General features: G+C 34.5%; 1 protein-coding gene across 2 annotated transcripts in view; it reads left to right on the plus strand.

Annotated features, from left to right (window-relative positions):
• MINDY2 (MINDY lysine 48 deubiquitinase 2) overlaps window positions 1-17,242 on the plus strand; it is a 28,665-nt gene extending 11,423 nt beyond the window's left edge. For both annotated transcript variants that reach the window (XM_027467124.3, XM_027467125.3), the window contains 6 exons: window positions 1,070-1,228; window positions 2,678-2,780; window positions 3,958-4,100; window positions 8,940-9,113; window positions 10,421-10,594; window positions 12,068-17,242. In XM_027467124.3, coding sequence (XP_027322925.3) covers window positions 1,070-1,228; window positions 2,678-2,780; window positions 3,958-4,100; window positions 8,940-9,113; window positions 10,421-10,594; window positions 12,068-12,187 — 873 coding nt within the window. In that variant the 3' untranslated portion in view covers window positions 12,188-17,242. The remainder of the gene's footprint in view (window positions 1-1,069; window positions 1,229-2,677; window positions 2,781-3,957; window positions 4,101-8,939; window positions 9,114-10,420; window positions 10,595-12,067) is intronic.
• The last annotated feature ends 419 nt before the right edge of the window (window positions 17,243-17,661 follow it).

Here is a 17,661-nt window from a genome sequence, read left to right on the forward strand (position 1 = left end):
TTACAACACTGAAGAAATTTGTATATTCTTTAGAATACCAAGTTACAAGATGCATGGAGTGACTTCTTAAAAATACTAAGATCTGCCTTATGTTCTAATGTACAGGCATGTGTTGTGTTGGCATCCTGCCCTATTAATTATCAATCTGTTAATTTGTCTTTTAATATGCTGCCGAAACAAGTGTTCCTATCAATATATTGATTATGTTACTGTTACATGAAGCCAGTTATTTCAAATTCAGCAAATTGCTTCTGGAGTGATGAAATGTCATCTCTACATACCCCACTTACACCTTGTTAGCCTATCTAGCTCTTTAATAGTTTTCTCATTACTCATCCAATATAGTCATTTGTGTACATCTTTATCTTCCCTTATTGAGCCCATTAGTTGTTGTTTTGCCATTAACTGTCTTATTAAAAGAAGACAGAGGCAACTGTCTTTCACGACCAGTGGGCTTAGTCTGTGAATCTTGTCTCCGTTTCATTTCTGATCTGTATTTCTCTATTTTTGTTGTGCTTTTTTAACCATTGTTGCAATCCTGAATCCCTCTTAAGCAACAAATGTTGCAAAACCAAGCAAACATAAAAACTGTTTCCCTGAATCTCTTGCAAACACTGAAGTACTTTCTGAAGATATTCTTTGTGGATTCTTCTCGCTTGGTAGAAAATACTGCAGGCTTCTAAGCTATGCCTTTTGTTGTCCTTGTGGCATGTGTGGCTTAGCGAGTGTGAACTTCATCATTTAGACACCAAAATTGCAGTGTTTTAGTCTGTGACCAGAGAGATGCTATGTACCGTGATGATACAAACAGCAACACTGCTTCCTTCCAAATAAGCATTTTATACACAAATGCAATTGGATAAACTTGCATTTAAGTGTGCACTTGGCAGTGGCATGAATAACGTGAATGTGTTAAAGCAGTTTTCTAGCTAATTTCTCCTTTTCTAATTTTTTTTTTTTTAAGAACTATTGAGTTGCTGAGAACTATGTGATGAAAGGTTACAAGGGGTAACTACCAAGTGTACAAAGCTCTAGTTGGTCATCTGTTTCCTTTTCTTTCTGTTGTCAGAATATGAGTGATGCAATGGCAATTCTACATAAATTACAGACAGGCCTGGATGTCAACGTGAAATTTACAGGTGTACGAGTATTTGAATACACACCTGAATGCATAGTGTTTGATCTTCTTGATATCCCTTTGTACCATGGATGGTTAGTGGATCCCCAGGTAACTTTTTTTTTTTTTTTTCCTTTTTCCATATAACTCCAAGAGAAAATAAATTACCCAAATTTTATTGGGGGTAGGAGAGAATTTTAACTGCAGTCAATAGTAATGAATACTGCAGTCAATAATAATGAATATGGTAATGGATATTCTTAAATCTAGTTAAAAAAAAAAAAAAAAGTATTTTCCTTAGAGGAGTGAATCTAGACTGTACTTATTTTTTTTCTACAGTAACTTTACAGAGGTTAGGTATTTTTTGAAGGTAACATTCCAAACCCACTAAACTGAAATCACAACAGTGTAAATGAGAGTTTTTGTTCTGAGAGACATAAGAAGTTGCCAGATACAATGTACCAGTTAGTGTTTTTGAAAGCTCAAGAGAGAACACTTGGAAGGAATGCAAGGTTACTTTCCTCTCCACTTTACGTCTGATTTACATCTACCAGTACCAGCTTTTGAGAACTGAGGACTTTAGAACCAATTAAGGAGAACTGCATCTTTCAGAAAAGTAAAACTTTTAAAAAAAAAAAAAAAAAATAATGGTATTCAGGTATTATTTAAATAAACAGTGAAAATGATACTGTTTACTTAAGGTGAAACTGAGGAGTTTGTCTGGAAGAATCCACCTCTGAGATTTTTTTTTTTTTTTTCCCTCACACCTTGTTCATGAAAGCTACTATTCTCTTATTCCCCTTTCTTTATTGGAAAATAGCTTTATTATAATTTAGCATAATGGTGCCAATCAAGAAGAGATCGTTATAGGCAAATGGACTCTGTCCCAGGATGCATGATTTTGATGTGACCTACGTGGCTTATACCGTAGCAGATCACAATTTGTAACTGTAGTTCTAAAATGCAGTGTATCAACAGTGTCTTTTAATGATGCTTTATGTTAAGATCCACTGGGATTCCTAAGTGATAGCTATTCTTTTTGCAAAGATAATAAGCTCACTGTAATTATGGTTATTTACATTTTTGCGTGGCTGTTCATGAGGTGAAATCCTATAAAAACTGATTTTTAGAAGTACCCATTTTTCTAATGAAGTATAATGCTTACAAAGAAAACAATGTTGATGTGTATAACATATTCAAGATGTTAGCATTTACCTGAATCCTAAGGGGTTCTGTAACTTGAGCTGTGAACACCATAATGGAGAAGTAACTGGAAGGGAGAATATCTCTAACAAACTGCATCCCATACTCTCTTCTCTCCAGGTTAGCAACAGCTTTTGATACTAAGTTTTATCTTCAGGGATCCGAAATGGGATGTGAGACTGCAAGATATTTAACAGTCTGATGTAAATCTTTTTGGCCTAATATTCTTAGGAGGATAACGTTCTCTATTTGTTGAAACTTTAAAAAAATATATATATCTTAAGAATAATTAGTCTAAGCTTACAGTTTTGTTCCGTTCTTCACAAAGATAAGTTCTCCTGTTCTCTCCTGCTCCAGGTTGCTGATATAGTAAAAGCAGTTGGTAACTGCAGTTACAATCAGCTAGTGGAGAAGATAATTTCTTGTAAACAGTCTGACAACAGTGAACTGGTTAGTGAAGGTGAGTAACTTTTTTCTGTTCTTTATCTAATTATCTGCCCTACTGAATCATAACTTCTTACTTTGAGTGTGGGTCATGGTATGTAGCAATATAGGTGCGTAGCTGCGTGGTATCTACTTCCCCTGGGTAGACAAACAGAACTGTGCTCATCTTAACTTCTCTGATGCAATTTCTAAAACAAGGATCAACCTTGTTCTCAATATATGAAATGTGCCTTTTTAAAAGATGGATATAACTTCCTTTTATAAAAACGTAATATGGGCAACATTCAGGTTTCAACTTGGCAACGTATCATCTCCTATAATTATTATATAATTATATACTACACAATGAGAAGCAAAAACTCAGTGATACCAGAAGTGGATACAGCACTTTTAAATAGGAGAGGGTTATTTACAATGCTCAGTTTTTTTTAATCTATTTGTTTTCTTCTCTCTGAATGTGGTCCCTTATATTTGTTGTAGTAAGGGGGCACTTTCGTAGGGAGGAAATTGGGGGGGAGGGGGGCGAGAATAATTTAATTGTTGCATTCAAATTTGCACATAGGTGTAAATTTGGTGAAAATAGGTGATTGCAGGTCTTTAGAAATCAAAGAAGGGGATATCCCCTTTTATTGTTACTCTATAGTTAAAGGAGTAGTTTTTGTCTTGGTTTAGTCTTGGGTTTTGGAAGAATTTTTAGGGTTTTATTTGCTTGGCATATTATCCTAACGATATCTCTTGCATCATTTTTTGTTTGACCCACTTTTATGGAGGTTAGTTACTGAGGAGTGAGTGCAGTCTCAACGTTCAGAACCACCTGCTTATCCAGGGCAGAGAGTTAGCCGTCTTACAGTACTATGGTGAGGACAAAACACAGCCCCCCCCCTTTTTTTTTTTCCTGTATATCTTGGCATTAGACCAACTGTATATAATGAGCAGTGTCCACATTCCACTACCAGTAGTTATAACTCTGGGTCTCTAGGTTAAGCTTAGGTTAAACTTGTTTTTAACTCAACCTTAGCAAGACAAAACAGATTAAGATGAATTTGTAGGGTTTTCACTTTCTTTTTTCTGTTAGTGTCATCACAGCAAATATTTTTGCTTACTTGACATAAAGTGGGGCAGGGAAGATTACCAGGTATTTGTATGTTTTGAAGTATGTAACAGGCCCATAACAGTATGTATTGCTTTTGTAGGATTTGTAGCTGAGCAATTTCTAAATAACACAGCTACACAGTTGACATACCATGGGCTGTGTGAATTGACTTCAGCTGTCCAGGAAGGAGAGCTCTGCGTGTTCTTCAGGAATAACCATTTTAGCACTATGACCAAATACAAGGTATATTCAGTGTTTTCATTGTTTTTAATTTGGTGGGTTTTGTTTGCATTTCAAAGCAAATCTTAATTTTTCTGTCTTGAAAAATAAATAAATTTGTTCTTGTTAAGTAAGGATGAATGTAAGGTCTATCACGAATGCTACTTGCAATGTATTGATTGCAGTCTTAGATATGAGGATCCATTATCACTTGAAATCTTACTCTAACTTTTCCCTTTGTGTTCTGTTTGTTTCTTGTGTTAACTCGTTTTGTGGTTATGTGTAATGATGTAATTTTCTTATGTGATTTAAATTTACTTGAGTATGTAAGTGGCAAGGGTAAGGTTAATGGATTCATTTAATTTCTTGTTCCTGAAGATATGGAATTTTCTTTTATTTGGAGCAGGAATTGAGTAGCTCTATACATGTGTCCTGGTGTTCAGAATACCAAGTATCTGGGGAAGTTGAGATGAGCCATAATATCGGTTCCCTTTGTTAGAGAGGCAATTAAGTCTGAAGATAAGGAGACAAAATGGTGAGAACTGTGAAAAGAGAACTGCAGAATGTTAAAAGCAGGCGACAACTTGAATGTTTCTGACGCTCCTTTTTCCATGGACTGTAAAATCTGGCTCAGGCAAGTTTATAGTCACTTATGGAGCATCTTTGTTCTTAACACAACTTTGCCTCTAAGGTGATTGTGTATTTCTACATATCTGAGTGTTAGGCAGAACAGGTTGCAATAAAATTGCCTCCTAAGATTTAATAATTCCCTTCTTTTCAGTGATAAAATCAGGCATTTTGAAGTAGATTTTTCCTAGGATTATGATATAAAAATCTTACATGTAGTTAGATATTTCTCTCAAATGTAAGTATAGTGAGTTCTTAAACTTGTATACAACTGTTGAAATTATATGTTGGTTAGCTTTTTTTTTTTTTTTTAAAAAAAAAAGACTAATTCCATGGACATCTAATAATGTTAACAAATAGGAAAAAAGTGTGTGCAGCATACAAAAATGCAGATATTACTTTTTTTAATCTATCTATTATTTGGTGACCTCATGTGAAGGAAACTTTCATTTGGCAGTACTAATTCTTTTTCCCCCCATCTGTTAAACTTGACTGTCATATACTTACCTTTGGTATTTATAACTGCATAACTGCTCATAAACTTGACCTAAAGATCTGACTCATGGTATTAAAGAGTGGATTAACTCTTCAAGGAAGTAACAAAGCTGTCTTCTAATAACTTCTTAGGGCCACGCCTATAATTTGTTTTAAGTCAATGATATTCTTGAAGGAATAGAAGTGGTAAAAGTATCTTTATCTTCCCTTCCTTCCCCCTAACCAATTAAAAAAAGTATATGTATATTTGTTTTGGGGCAAAACTATAGTTATGCTCCATGATGAAGCTCATCTATGTTAGAATTTTTAGAGTTATGGTTTTGCTTATCTTTATTTTCTTAAATCTACCTTTTGGAATAACTGGTAGTAGTTCATCATGTGAGGCCATACAGGAAACTTTTTTTTTAATTTAGAGTATACCCCAGATAAAATACTTGTAAATCCTGGAATCAGATTTTTAAATGCTTCACTTTTGTACTGTAACTTTAAAATATAAAATATTCTTGGTATTAAATATATTCAATGAATATCATGGTATATTTTACTTCTTCGAAGTTGCTATTTTGTAAGCCAATCTTCTCCGTTTTGAGAAGTTTCAGACCTCTGACATGAGAAGTTTTGGAATATGGCTCAGAAATATTCCATAATCATTATGACCTCACTTGCAGTTAGTGTTTAGTTTCCATGTTATCTACAGACTTCTAGTTTTTGGGGTTGTCATTTTCAAATGGTTGTTCAACTTGCCAATGACATCTGGTGTGTTGTATGTTACAGGATAAAAGATATTAAGAAACTGTCTTGATTAAGACAAATTCTTCATTATTTTAAAAAGTTAGCAGTAATCTTTCCATCTATTTCCTAGTTATTTGCAGTAGCTGTATGACTAACTATATTCTTAATGATCAAGGAAGTCAGAAACAGATTTGACTTGGGCTTTTAGCCAAGATTAGCTATCTGAAATCTTTGTACTCCAGGATACTCATGAGTGCTAAATACATTGTTGTCAGAGTTGAGATTTCTCAACTGCTTTACTATTTTATTAGGTTTAATGTTAGCTCTGTAGATTTTTAATGGGTTTGCTTTTATTTCAGAGTTCTAGCAGTAGTCAGCAGTAGCTGTGTTATGGAGAAATGCCCATCAATTATGAGAACTGAAGATGCAACATATGTCAAAAAAGATGAAGACATAAAACTTTAGGGTAGGAACAAATAGGCTTTCTTCTGCTCTGTACTGGTGCCACATAACAATTACATGATTGTGATTGAGCAATTCTTATTATTTGTGGTGCTGGGTTGAGCAAATTTTTTTTTAAGTTGCGCATTATTTTTTTCCACATTCTATCTGGTTAGATTGTTTTAGAGGTAATTAATGTTTTCTGTCTTTAAATTTATTATGATATAATATACATTTGTCTGTAACTGCTCAATAAGGTATTATCTTGCAGATATTTTAATACAGGGATGTTGTATTGCAGATGTTTTAACTGGGGAGTTGTAGACTCTGGTAACATCCTTTCTGCAAATAACCAGAACTTCCTAGTTCTTAAATGTTCAGTTCGAAGAATTTGCAATATTTGTCATTATTTTACATGTTATCAATTTAAAAACAGATTCACCAACACTGACAATACTTTACCCAATTATATACTGAGTTTAGAGGAGCATTGCGCTGTCAGACTGAAGGATGTCTACCTTGCTATTGGATTCCTTACTTTAAAGGGCTATGTTACTGAAATGAGTTATGTGAAAACATGGAGAAACAGTCCAGTACTCTGAATTCCATAGTTTTTGTATGTATAGTAAAAGAATTTGTTCCATATAAGGAAGGGGAGTGACTCCTTGCAAACTTTTTTTTTGCATTATTACTAACTTAACAGTAACAATGTAGGTTTGAAATTCTTTCTATTTTTTTTTAATATTAAGTGCTTCTTGAAACATCAGAAATATAACGTTTGTATGTTCATAATAACTATTTTGAATACCTGCCATAGATTAGGAAAGTATCAGTGTTGTTTCATACTGCAAAACAATTTATTAACTCTAAAAAATTATTAACACTGGTAGCTGATCTGTAAAAGGTAATTCTATGCTAGTTACGGGGATGAAGATAATACTTTGGGCTTTGACATAGACAGTAGGTGAGAAGTTGTTTGTATGGGAATGCTTTTTAAAATTTTTGTTACTTTAAAAAGAATGTTTGACTTACAAACAAGAGAATGAGTGAAAGGAAGAAAACTTTTCAATTTGGTCTGCTGCTTTATTAAAAATATTTGTTATTTTGAAATATTCCTGTTCAATGCAACATATAGACACCTCTAAAATGTTAATCTTCAGGCAGGTAATGTGATTTTTACTTTTTTTTTTTTTTAATTCCTCATTCAAGGAGTGTCAAATAGAAAGGGTGCATCTAATAGTTTTTCAATTTTAGATGCATCATTCACTTAAATGATGGAAGTTGAGTAATAAAGTAGCAATAATAGAATGGTAGCAGTGCATTCTTTCAGAAATTAATATAAAAAGTTTTGAAGAAATCTTCCTCTGAAGACTTCAGTTTCCTATTTGTAAAGCTACTGAGTTGATATTACAATGTAACTGAAGATTCACAGATCCTATTTTAGAATACAGCATCAGTCCATTTATCCACTTTAGTTATTTAATGTAGTCTTGAATAATTAATACTTCACTATTGCTCTTTGAAGAGTTGAATGATAACTGCATGATACAATATGAAGTTGTCATTTCTCATTTGGAAAAGTTCAAGCACTATTTTGATAAAAAAAATTGTGGCATTTAAAAAAATATCCATGATTTCATGCAAGATAAAAGCAAAAATAGCAAAGTATGGAAGGTGTTAATGGTAGTTCAGTTATAACAACAAAAGGGAATAAGTATCCAATTTATCCATTTGCCCAAGTACTCATTTAGTCTATTTCCTGTCTCTTTAATTGGATATTAATAGTCTTGGCTCTTGTGATTATACAGTAATCATTTTCAGCAGTTAAAGGCTGTTGTTTTCTTTTTGCCTTTGCTTTTCATTATACAGCTACTAAATATGTCAAATGATAAGTACCTAGATCAAGGAAAAACAGGACTCTGAAGAGGGAATCAGTTTAAGAATGTCTTAGTTCAGTTGGAAAGTTTTTCCCGCTGATGTGCCTGTTATACAACCTAGCAGTTTTTTTCCTGAAAAGTGACAAGGGATTTGATTTTTGAGTATGCATATTGCAATGATGTGCTCTAGGTTTATAAATAAATGTGGGATTTCTGTTTTGATACTCCATATGGGCTTTAGTTCAACTAGAAAATGTATTTCATAGCAAAACCTGCATTTTTTTTTCCCAAGGAAAAAGATGTCTGAGTTTGCCATAGTTAAAGCAAAATCATTCTACAGAACAACTCAGTTAGTTCTTCTGGTTTGCACAAAAAAACTTCTAAAATACTAATAGATGTAGGCTGCAGGTGATACTACTTGTTACAAGGCCTCCTTTTCCTGTGTTAATTTCATGAGGAGATGAAGTGATTAAAAATAACGCTTTTAAACTACTTGTTCTGAGGCTAGTTACATACTAATATCTGGTCTTCCAATGCTATATGTAGATTTGTTTAAATTTAAAACTAACCAAAAAATCTAAATGAATGTCTTACTGGAAGGCAACAGTTGCTAGGGGGTCATTTATCATAAATTTGTATCAGACTGTGATAAAGCATTTTCATAATTTTACAGGTTTTCTTTATTCCATAGGGTCAACTTTACCTGCTGGTGACAGACCAGGGTTTTCTTACAGAAGAGAAAGTTGTTTGGGAAAGCTTACACAATGTGGATGGTGATGGAAATTTCTGTGATTCTGAATTCCACCTACGGCCTCCATCAGACCCTGAAACTGTCTACAGAGGGCAGCAGGATCAAATAGATCAAGTACTGGATTTCTGCCTCTCTTGTATTTTTGTGTTCACTGGTGACTATATGTAGTAAATACTGTTTATTTTTAGTCATATGTATATACAGATGTGTGTATATGTGTACTCATACAAAAATGACTAGAAAAAAAAATCTTCAGATACCTACATTGAGATTTTCAAAAGTGCTCCTTTGAAATACTATCACAACTTTAAGGGAGGAGAAGACTAAGACCAATCCTGAATAGTTTGAAAGGTCTGATTTTAATCTTTGAGAATCCCTGTCTCCAAAGAATTTACTCAGGTGAAATGTCATATCTACTTTGTATATGGAAACAAGAACAGTACCATGAAACTTCTCCTCATTTTATAAATTTATAAATTCATTTCAGCACGTTGATTGTCAAAATGGAATTTTGTGTTCAGATGCCAACTTCGCTGAATGTAAGACTAGGGCTGTAGTAGAATGCATGTGATGGTGGTAATGTTATTCCTAACTATAAGTAATAGTTTCTGGAAGTCCTATTGGAGACAAGAACTATTTGTGTTAATGCATAAGCGTGTAGTAAGACCACTTGGAAATTCTGCTTGTTTAGAATGTAAGATTTATCTTTATAATCACTGTCATTTTTTTAATACTTTTATATATTTATATATATATTTATATGAGTAAGCAGATGCTTAAAAAAAAAAAACAAAAAACAACGAACATCTTAGGCACTGTACATCTCTTTTAGTAGATAATGTGGTAGGATAACAACTGGTAAAATCTTGAGTTGCTGCTGCTGTCTGTCTGTTTGGATATATCCCAAACTATCTTGATTATCTTCTCCTTGGTTTAGGAGTCAGTGTTCCTCATTGATTTGGTGTCAGTGCAGCTCAGTACAGCTGGAACAGATGCTCTAATGAGCATAAATCCCATTTTTACTTAGAAATAGCAAATAACAATGAGACAGCATCAAAATTGTTACATCTACCTTAAACGAGTATGAGCTGGGCACTATCTTTCTTTTGCTGCTGTCCAAGTAAGGGAATTTAAAACTGAAAGCCATTCTTTTAACTAGCTTTTGTGTTTTGTGTGCTGTGACATAGGTACAGTGAAGGGAAAAAAGCCGAAGTAGAGTTCTCGGCCTTTCTGTGGCTCAGATTATGAACAGGTTCTGAAACAGAATTTCTGCTTGTTTCTGTGAGGTGGATGGATTTGAAGATGGAGGCTAGGGGAAAAGGGATGATACTGTGTAGCTGCCCTTGCTGAAAAATGTACTATGTTATGTACTTGGCTCTTTTCTGCATGAAAGAGCATTAATAAGCAAGTTTACTCTTTAGGATTATCTGATGGCTTTGTCTCTACAACAAGAGCAGCAAAATCAAGAAATTAACTGGGAACAGATACCAGAAGGAATTAGCGATCTAGAGCTAGCAAAGAAGCTTCAGGAAGAGGAGGACAGGCGAGCTTCTCAGTACTATCAAGAACAAGAACAAGCAGCTGCTCAGGTCCAGGTAAGAAAACATTACAGAAGGTGATCACCAGTTTTAGTGAGTATTAACTTAATACTTAACACACACACATCTACCTTTGTAAATGTTTCAGACAGTTAAGGCTGATGCTGTTTACATTGTAAACAGCAAGTAACAAGATGAATATAGGAATCTTAACAAATAGCACTACAACTTTCGCACTGTGCATGCAGATATGACAGTTGCTGGTACTTAAATATTCAAAGCATGTCTAACCTAAATCAAAGTTTCATTCATACTGTTTAAGTTGGAATGATGCGATGAGTTACTACTAAAGGTTGCAAAGATTGCATTAAAAATATTTTACATTAACTGCAAAATAGCATTCAAATAGGAGCTTTTCAACAGTAGTCAAAATTGTCTTTGTTTTGTGTTGAGGAAATTCGTGGTTTTACCTTTCTACGTGTTTCAGTCATGATACTTTGTGAATCTATTTTGTCCTGTTCATCCTGAAATTAACAGCTGCTGCTGGTATGCCTTCTCTGCTCCCCCTTAAAAAGCAGTTGTGTTCAGAATGTGTGGAAAATGTGATTCATGCACATGTATATAAGAAGTGGCCATATAACTGATTTTTTGCATGCCAGAGGCAATATTTAAGTTGTCCTGGATTCAGGGGGTTCTTTCCTGCTGGAGATTTTCAAAACACACACACACTCCACATATTTGTAAATAAAAGCAATCTGTTTGAAGGCCAAGTCTTTGGATTGCCTGTGTCAGTTCAGAGCCCTTAATGGACACAGCTGTTAAATGTGAAACAAGAAATTTTGATGGTTCCAAATTCTGTGATTTCTGCTGCTTATTGCTTTTATACAATCATCAGTAACTACTTCTAAGACAAAGATGTAAACAGAGTGAAAGGGGATTTAATTTCTGCTGGTTGCAAAAAGTTGGAAAGAACTGAGGAACCTGCTTAACAAGACTTAACAGTATCCTCTTTTGCAGCTATGAATGAATAGTAGCCAGAATAGATGGTGAATGTGCAAACCTTCTGTTGCCTTCTGTCTACAACTCACCAAATTCTTAACTACTTCCTAGTCAGAAAAAACGTCTGCTTTACCACATTTCACCTGTTAAAAAACATACTTTCGCTCACAACTTCTGAAATGTGGATTATATTCTTATAAAAAGAAATTGGAAAAAAAAGAGTCAAGTAAATATATAAGTGCCAGAAAATGTTTGAAGACAAATTCAGATCAGTTGCTTCAATAATAAAATACGTGAACGCAATAGAAGAGACTCATAGGACTTTAAATATATTTTCAGTTAATTTTGTTTTTTCAGAAATAAGTTTGCATGGAGTTTTTGGAAAATTTTCACTGAAAGACCTTCTACCTGAATTCTGCTGTTGCATTAAGGATGAACTTCTGTATACTTTAAACTAAATAACACTTCCATTTTTTACATATACAATAGCTTCTGCTTGTTTTATTCAAAATGCTCTTTTTTTCTACATAGCAGGTGCAAGGTGCTCCTTCTGTAGCAAGTGGAAGACAATCTGGGAGCAATGAACGCAAACGTAAAGAGCCTCGAGAGAAAGAGAGAGAAAAAGAGAAGAATAGCTGTGTTCTCTTGTAACAGAAAATGGATTTATTCTGGAGCCAAGTGCATGTCCTCAGAAGCAAAAGCAAGGAGTAAAAAGGAAGACAAACCCGTTACATGCCGCCTGTGCCTGATTACCCCACGGATTTTGTTCACGTTTCAGGAGAGGATGGGTGACTTTGTTACAATCATGCAGACTTTCTTCAAAGTCATAGCGCGTGTGCTGCTTGAGATGGAATTCCAAATCACAGTTGGATGCGGCTGTGCTTTGAGTTAGTCATAAGTTATACTGCACCTTGTAGCTGAACACACAGATCATGGCGAGTTTTGTGTCATAGTGACATCCATTACTTATTACATCAGTTAGTAAGCTATTTTATCTTCTACTCTAAACAAAGGAGGTAATTGGTTTTGTGTAAGACTTTTTTTTCCTGAAGTCTGTACACTAGCACAACAGAATCCTGTGTTACTTTAATGATGAGAAACTATATCTTAGGTTGGGTATAGTCTCCGTAACACAAGAGCCCAAATAACAGATGGGCATTGCCTCCTCAATGTGTCCAGATATCCTCGCTTCTGGATTTAGTACATTTATTATTATTTTTTTGAACCCAGATTTATACTGTTAGTGCTGTTGTTGCACCCCCGGCCAGCTTTCTTGCCCCAAGAATATATGACTTGATTATACAAAAATTGTCATAGGAAATGGGGCATTTATTAATGAGCAAGATGAATATTGTTTGCTTTTCTTGCAGTTATAAACTGGGTATGGCAACTCAGATGTTATCAGGGTTAAACAAGTGATTTTATAGGTAACTTCTTTTTCTTTTAGTAATTTTTTCCTCTTGTAGGTAAACTGGACCAGATAATTACTTATTTATTGACCTCTCTATATGATAGGCGAATGATGAGAGGAAACTAAGGTCTATAATAATCCTTACTCTAAGAATGCAGAGTTAAAATAACTATCTGCCTTTTTTTCCCAGAAGTACCTTTAACATTAACATGTCCACTTGCGTATTTAAGCAAGTGGACTGTAATTAAAAACACTTTTTTGTTTCTAGATGATATATCTTTAAAAAGCACACTTCCGAAGGGTGAGAGAAAAGCTAGGCTGCTCTCTGAGATTGTCTAGAAAGGTGGTCAGGTGTAATATTTTGTGTTTTAAATCACTAATTTAGAATTTTTGGAAACAATTTTCTAATTTATGGGAACCAAATAAACCTGTTGCATCTTATAGTATTTATAGCATACAGAAATGGAATATTTACTGAATTATGAGGGAACCGCAAATCCTCCTCCACTTCCATTAAGTCAATAAGAATTACCTTCTTGCTGAACCTTTTTGATAAGATTTGTATTTCACAATTTGTAGATACTTTTGAAAAAGGCTGCTTCTCCTGGACAAGTTACGATTCATGCTCTAGGCCTGGGTAAGTGCATTAGTATACAATAGTCTAGGACAGCTAAGGCAGCTGGATAGAATATGACATTCCTGGTTTCCGGTGTTTGAAGAATGTCTGTAAGAGAGTGGGTGTTTAAAAACAAGTCCACAGGTAAAAAGCTGCTTTGCAGTTATTTCAGGCAGACCTGCTGTGGTGATGGCAACCAGTAATTACATAAAATCTGTTACTGAACCTAGAAGGAAAGTTAGACTTGTAAAGGAAGAATGTCTTATTAACTGAAGGGCCAGTTTATATCACCTTTTTCTTCCATGACATTTTTTTTCTTTTGTTTTTCTTTTGTTACACTTTTTTTTAATAATAACAAAGTTATGAATGGTAGTTATCTAATATGCAAATTGTAAATGTAAAGATTTCTCTATATTCTTTAGTAAAGTCACACCCAGAAAAGTCATTTTAACATTTAACGTATGCAGTTTAGTTAACTTTCTGTGTCAAAGCAAAGGTTGACCTCTTTTTTCCTTTGCAGCAGCCTAACTTCTTCAAACTAATGTGATGGAGGATCACCAACATAACGACTTGTCTACCTTAATCAAATCAGAAAATATTTCAATAGTGTCAATAACAAAGACTTTAAGCCAGAATGTTGTTTAAAAACATTCTGTTACTAAGATTTTTTCCAAATTTGTGTATTTACATTTATTTATTGCCCTTGAAAAATAAATATGTCGAGCTAAGTGTTTGTTATCTTATTATTTTTCACTGACAGTATTGCCAATTTAAATTATTATTTTTTAAACTTTAACTTGAGCAGACATTGTGGCTATTCAGAGTATCTTTTTGCCTGAGATACTTGCTCATATTAGAACAATTCATGTAGCATTTCCACTTTCAGAGAGATGTGTCTGAAATCTAATATACTGTAGTGCTGGTAATGTTATTTGGTCACAATGGAAGAAAAGTTAAATGTCAGTGCTCATCACAAAGTCTGGACTTCCCAGTAATTCAATTTCCTTTCAATAACAGGGTAAGGTTTTCAGGTTATTTGAGATGACAGGCATGCTATTCAAACAGTTTTCTGTTTATATCCTTTTTTTCTTTACAGGTCTCGGAGCTTTGGGGAAAAAAAAAAAAGATAAAGAATTCCTAAAATTTAGGGCATTGTTCTGCATGGGTTGAGCTTGATAGTGGCAAAAGTTATAAGCAGGTGAGCTTTTTAATATCCAATATGAAGTATGTCTGGAAGATTAATTAACGCCCCACTGTGACTAACCATTTCAAAAGTAACTGTCACAGTCGGTATATAAAATATCTGAAACTGAAAAAATAACAATATGTAAAATATCAAAAATATCAAAATATACGATATCAAAAAACTGAATAGAACTGCTTTTATCTGTAATAGTGAGCTTGGAAAACAATGTCAAAGTAATCAGGGAGCACTAGTAAGATGATGCGTACTTCTGGCTCTATTTACTTCATTTACAGTCTTTTTTCAAATCTTTTTTTGGCAAAAGGTACAGATTTATATTTTAAATCTGTTTATACAATTTAGCATGCACATACTACAAATACCTACATAGCATATATGAAAGTGTCAGAAAAGTAGAGTAGAACTTTGTTTTCCACTAGATAAAAGCTAGCACAAAAGACAGAATCATAGAATTTTTTGTTGCTGCATTACAGTCGTGAAATAAAGCTACGAGCACTGCCATAGTGTTAAAATGTCTTTCTAAAAGGCACTTTGTAAATGCTCAAATCTACCACTGAAGTTCCATTTATGTGTAATCTGAAGCCCAACAAAGCAGATCCAAATAAGGCTGTAACATGAGAAGAAAGTAGCATTCCTGAAAATTCACTTAAAACACAATGCAAAAAAAATCTGTAGCAAGCCATCTACTTAATAGAATAAAGTATATGTTCAGATTGTCTTTACAGAGCTCTTCTTGTGGATCACAGACACACGAGTTGAAAGTGAACCATATACTCTTCTGTATACACTTGCATTGAATTGCCAGTCAGTCTATGCACTTGCTTGATACTTCACGTTATTGTCAAATGTTTCTTCAAACTTGTACACACAAGTTCGTGACATTTTTTTCCAGTATGTAATAAAAGGCAATTCGATGTCATGAAATTGGATCTCCTGGTGTATTCAGCAGGAAATACTAAAGTAAAATGTGAAGCTGATATACTTTTAACTGTTCTTCTTTCCTGCTACAATAGATCTATAACCTGTAACCCAAAGCTAACTTATTGCTTATGCTTAGATCAGCTTTTTTTTTTTTTTTTTTTACTATTAGGATGCTTATCACAATTGATTACTAAAGTTTACACAAAGTAGATCTTCAAATACAACATAATGAATTAAGAACTGTATTCATTTTACAACCTTAAGAAGTCTACTTTTATGCAATCTTAAAGAGCAGATAAGTCAGAAAATGCAAGTTAATTGGTGTTCTTGTTAGAAAGCATATAAGGAAACAGCAAAAATAAAAAGCCTTAGTTTGGTTGCACTATAATGCTCTTATTTCTCCATCTGTGCTGTGAGAGTAAGACCTTGGTACCAGGAAAAAAATCTGACATTGAAAAATGTTCATATAGTCGAATGACAATAAATATCAATGCAGCAACTTAAACATAGGCATTTTATTTTGTGATTTGGTGCAGTTACTTAACAGTCTTTTAAGCATAACCAGCACTAGACTGGTAGCAGTGTTATTTTGAATGCGAAGTTTTGGTGAGATGAATGACGCTCATCCAAATTCATCTAAACAGAAATCTATTTGAAGTTAATTTCCATAGTGTTTCCACATACTCCTTCTGGTTAACAGCTTGTTCTTACAGTTGTCCAGTAGAAAAGCATTGTATTTAAGCTCAACTGTCCCTTCCTCTGAAGGGGAAGAAGTGTGGCAGAGAAATGTAGAGAAGAGGCTGGAATATAAAAGACCTCTATGCTGCCTACTTTTCTTGAGATTGTCTAGGGATTTGTCCTCAATTTTCATACAATCAGAATGGTTTGGGTTGGAAGGGACCTTAAAGATCATCCAATTCCAACCCTCTGCCACAGGAAGCGACATCTTCCACCAGCCTGGGCTGCCCAAAGCCCCATCCAGCCTGGCCCTGAGCACTGCCAGGGGTGGGGCACCCACAGCTTCTCTGGGCAACCTGTGCCAGTGCCTCGCTGCCCTCATTTATTACACGGTAGCATAGTAAATATGCTTTATACAGCATTTATTATGGTGTAGCATAATAAATAGCTGTCGCCATAGCATGTAATGGCCAAACCTCACCTAAGTAAGGCCAGGCTTGATGCAGCTTTAGGCAGTCTGCTGTAGTGGTTGGCAACCCCACCCCGAGCGGGGGCATTGAAACTAGATGATCTTTGAGGCCCTTTTCAACCAAGGCCATTCTAATCTGATTCCAAGAAATGACCAGAATACGTGTTTTATAATGGGTTGGCAGTGTCTGTCTCTGCACACCTTCTTCACTCTCATAATGCTTCTAGGTTAAGACTAGCTGTTCGGACCCTCTTAAAAACTCCAAACGTTTTTATTAAATGTCAGTTGTCTGCTGTTTAATTTTGGTCATTATGTCAGCTTTGTCACTATGAGCTCTTTCTTTACTTGGAAAGTTACCTCTGGAGAACTTGCTGAAACATTAAAGTTCTTTACTGCCTTTAAAATTACTCTTCTGGTTTGTAGGATTATTTGTGCTTATAGAGAAAATTGGTATGTTGAAATGAGCAATTCAGTGTGCTTTGAGGCTAGTTAATTGTCTTTAGAAGTCAAAATACCATGTTTGCCTGCTTGACACACAGAATTTTCAATGAAATGTCACAGTTGGGAAATCCATAGGAATATTTCAGATGAGCTTCAGTACTCAAAAGTACAAACTTAGTTTAAACAGTATAGTTAAAAAACAATTTGCTGTACTAATATGAAAATAAAGGACTCTGTTTCTCTAAATGTGTTGATGAAACATGAAATAAGGCACCAAGTGCTTTCATCACTAGTTAAGTCACACATTTAAGGAACCAGGTAGGGGTCTTGCTACAGTCTTGCTGGGGCCAAAAAGTGAGTGAAATATCATTGCCTGCTATAGTCA

The sequence above is a fragment of the Anas platyrhynchos genome, chromosome 11 (genome assembly GCF_047663525.1).
Source record: "Anas platyrhynchos isolate ZD024472 breed Pekin duck chromosome 11, IASCAAS_PekinDuck_T2T, whole genome shotgun sequence".
NCBI lineage: Eukaryota > Metazoa > Chordata > Aves > Anseriformes > Anatidae > Anas > Anas platyrhynchos.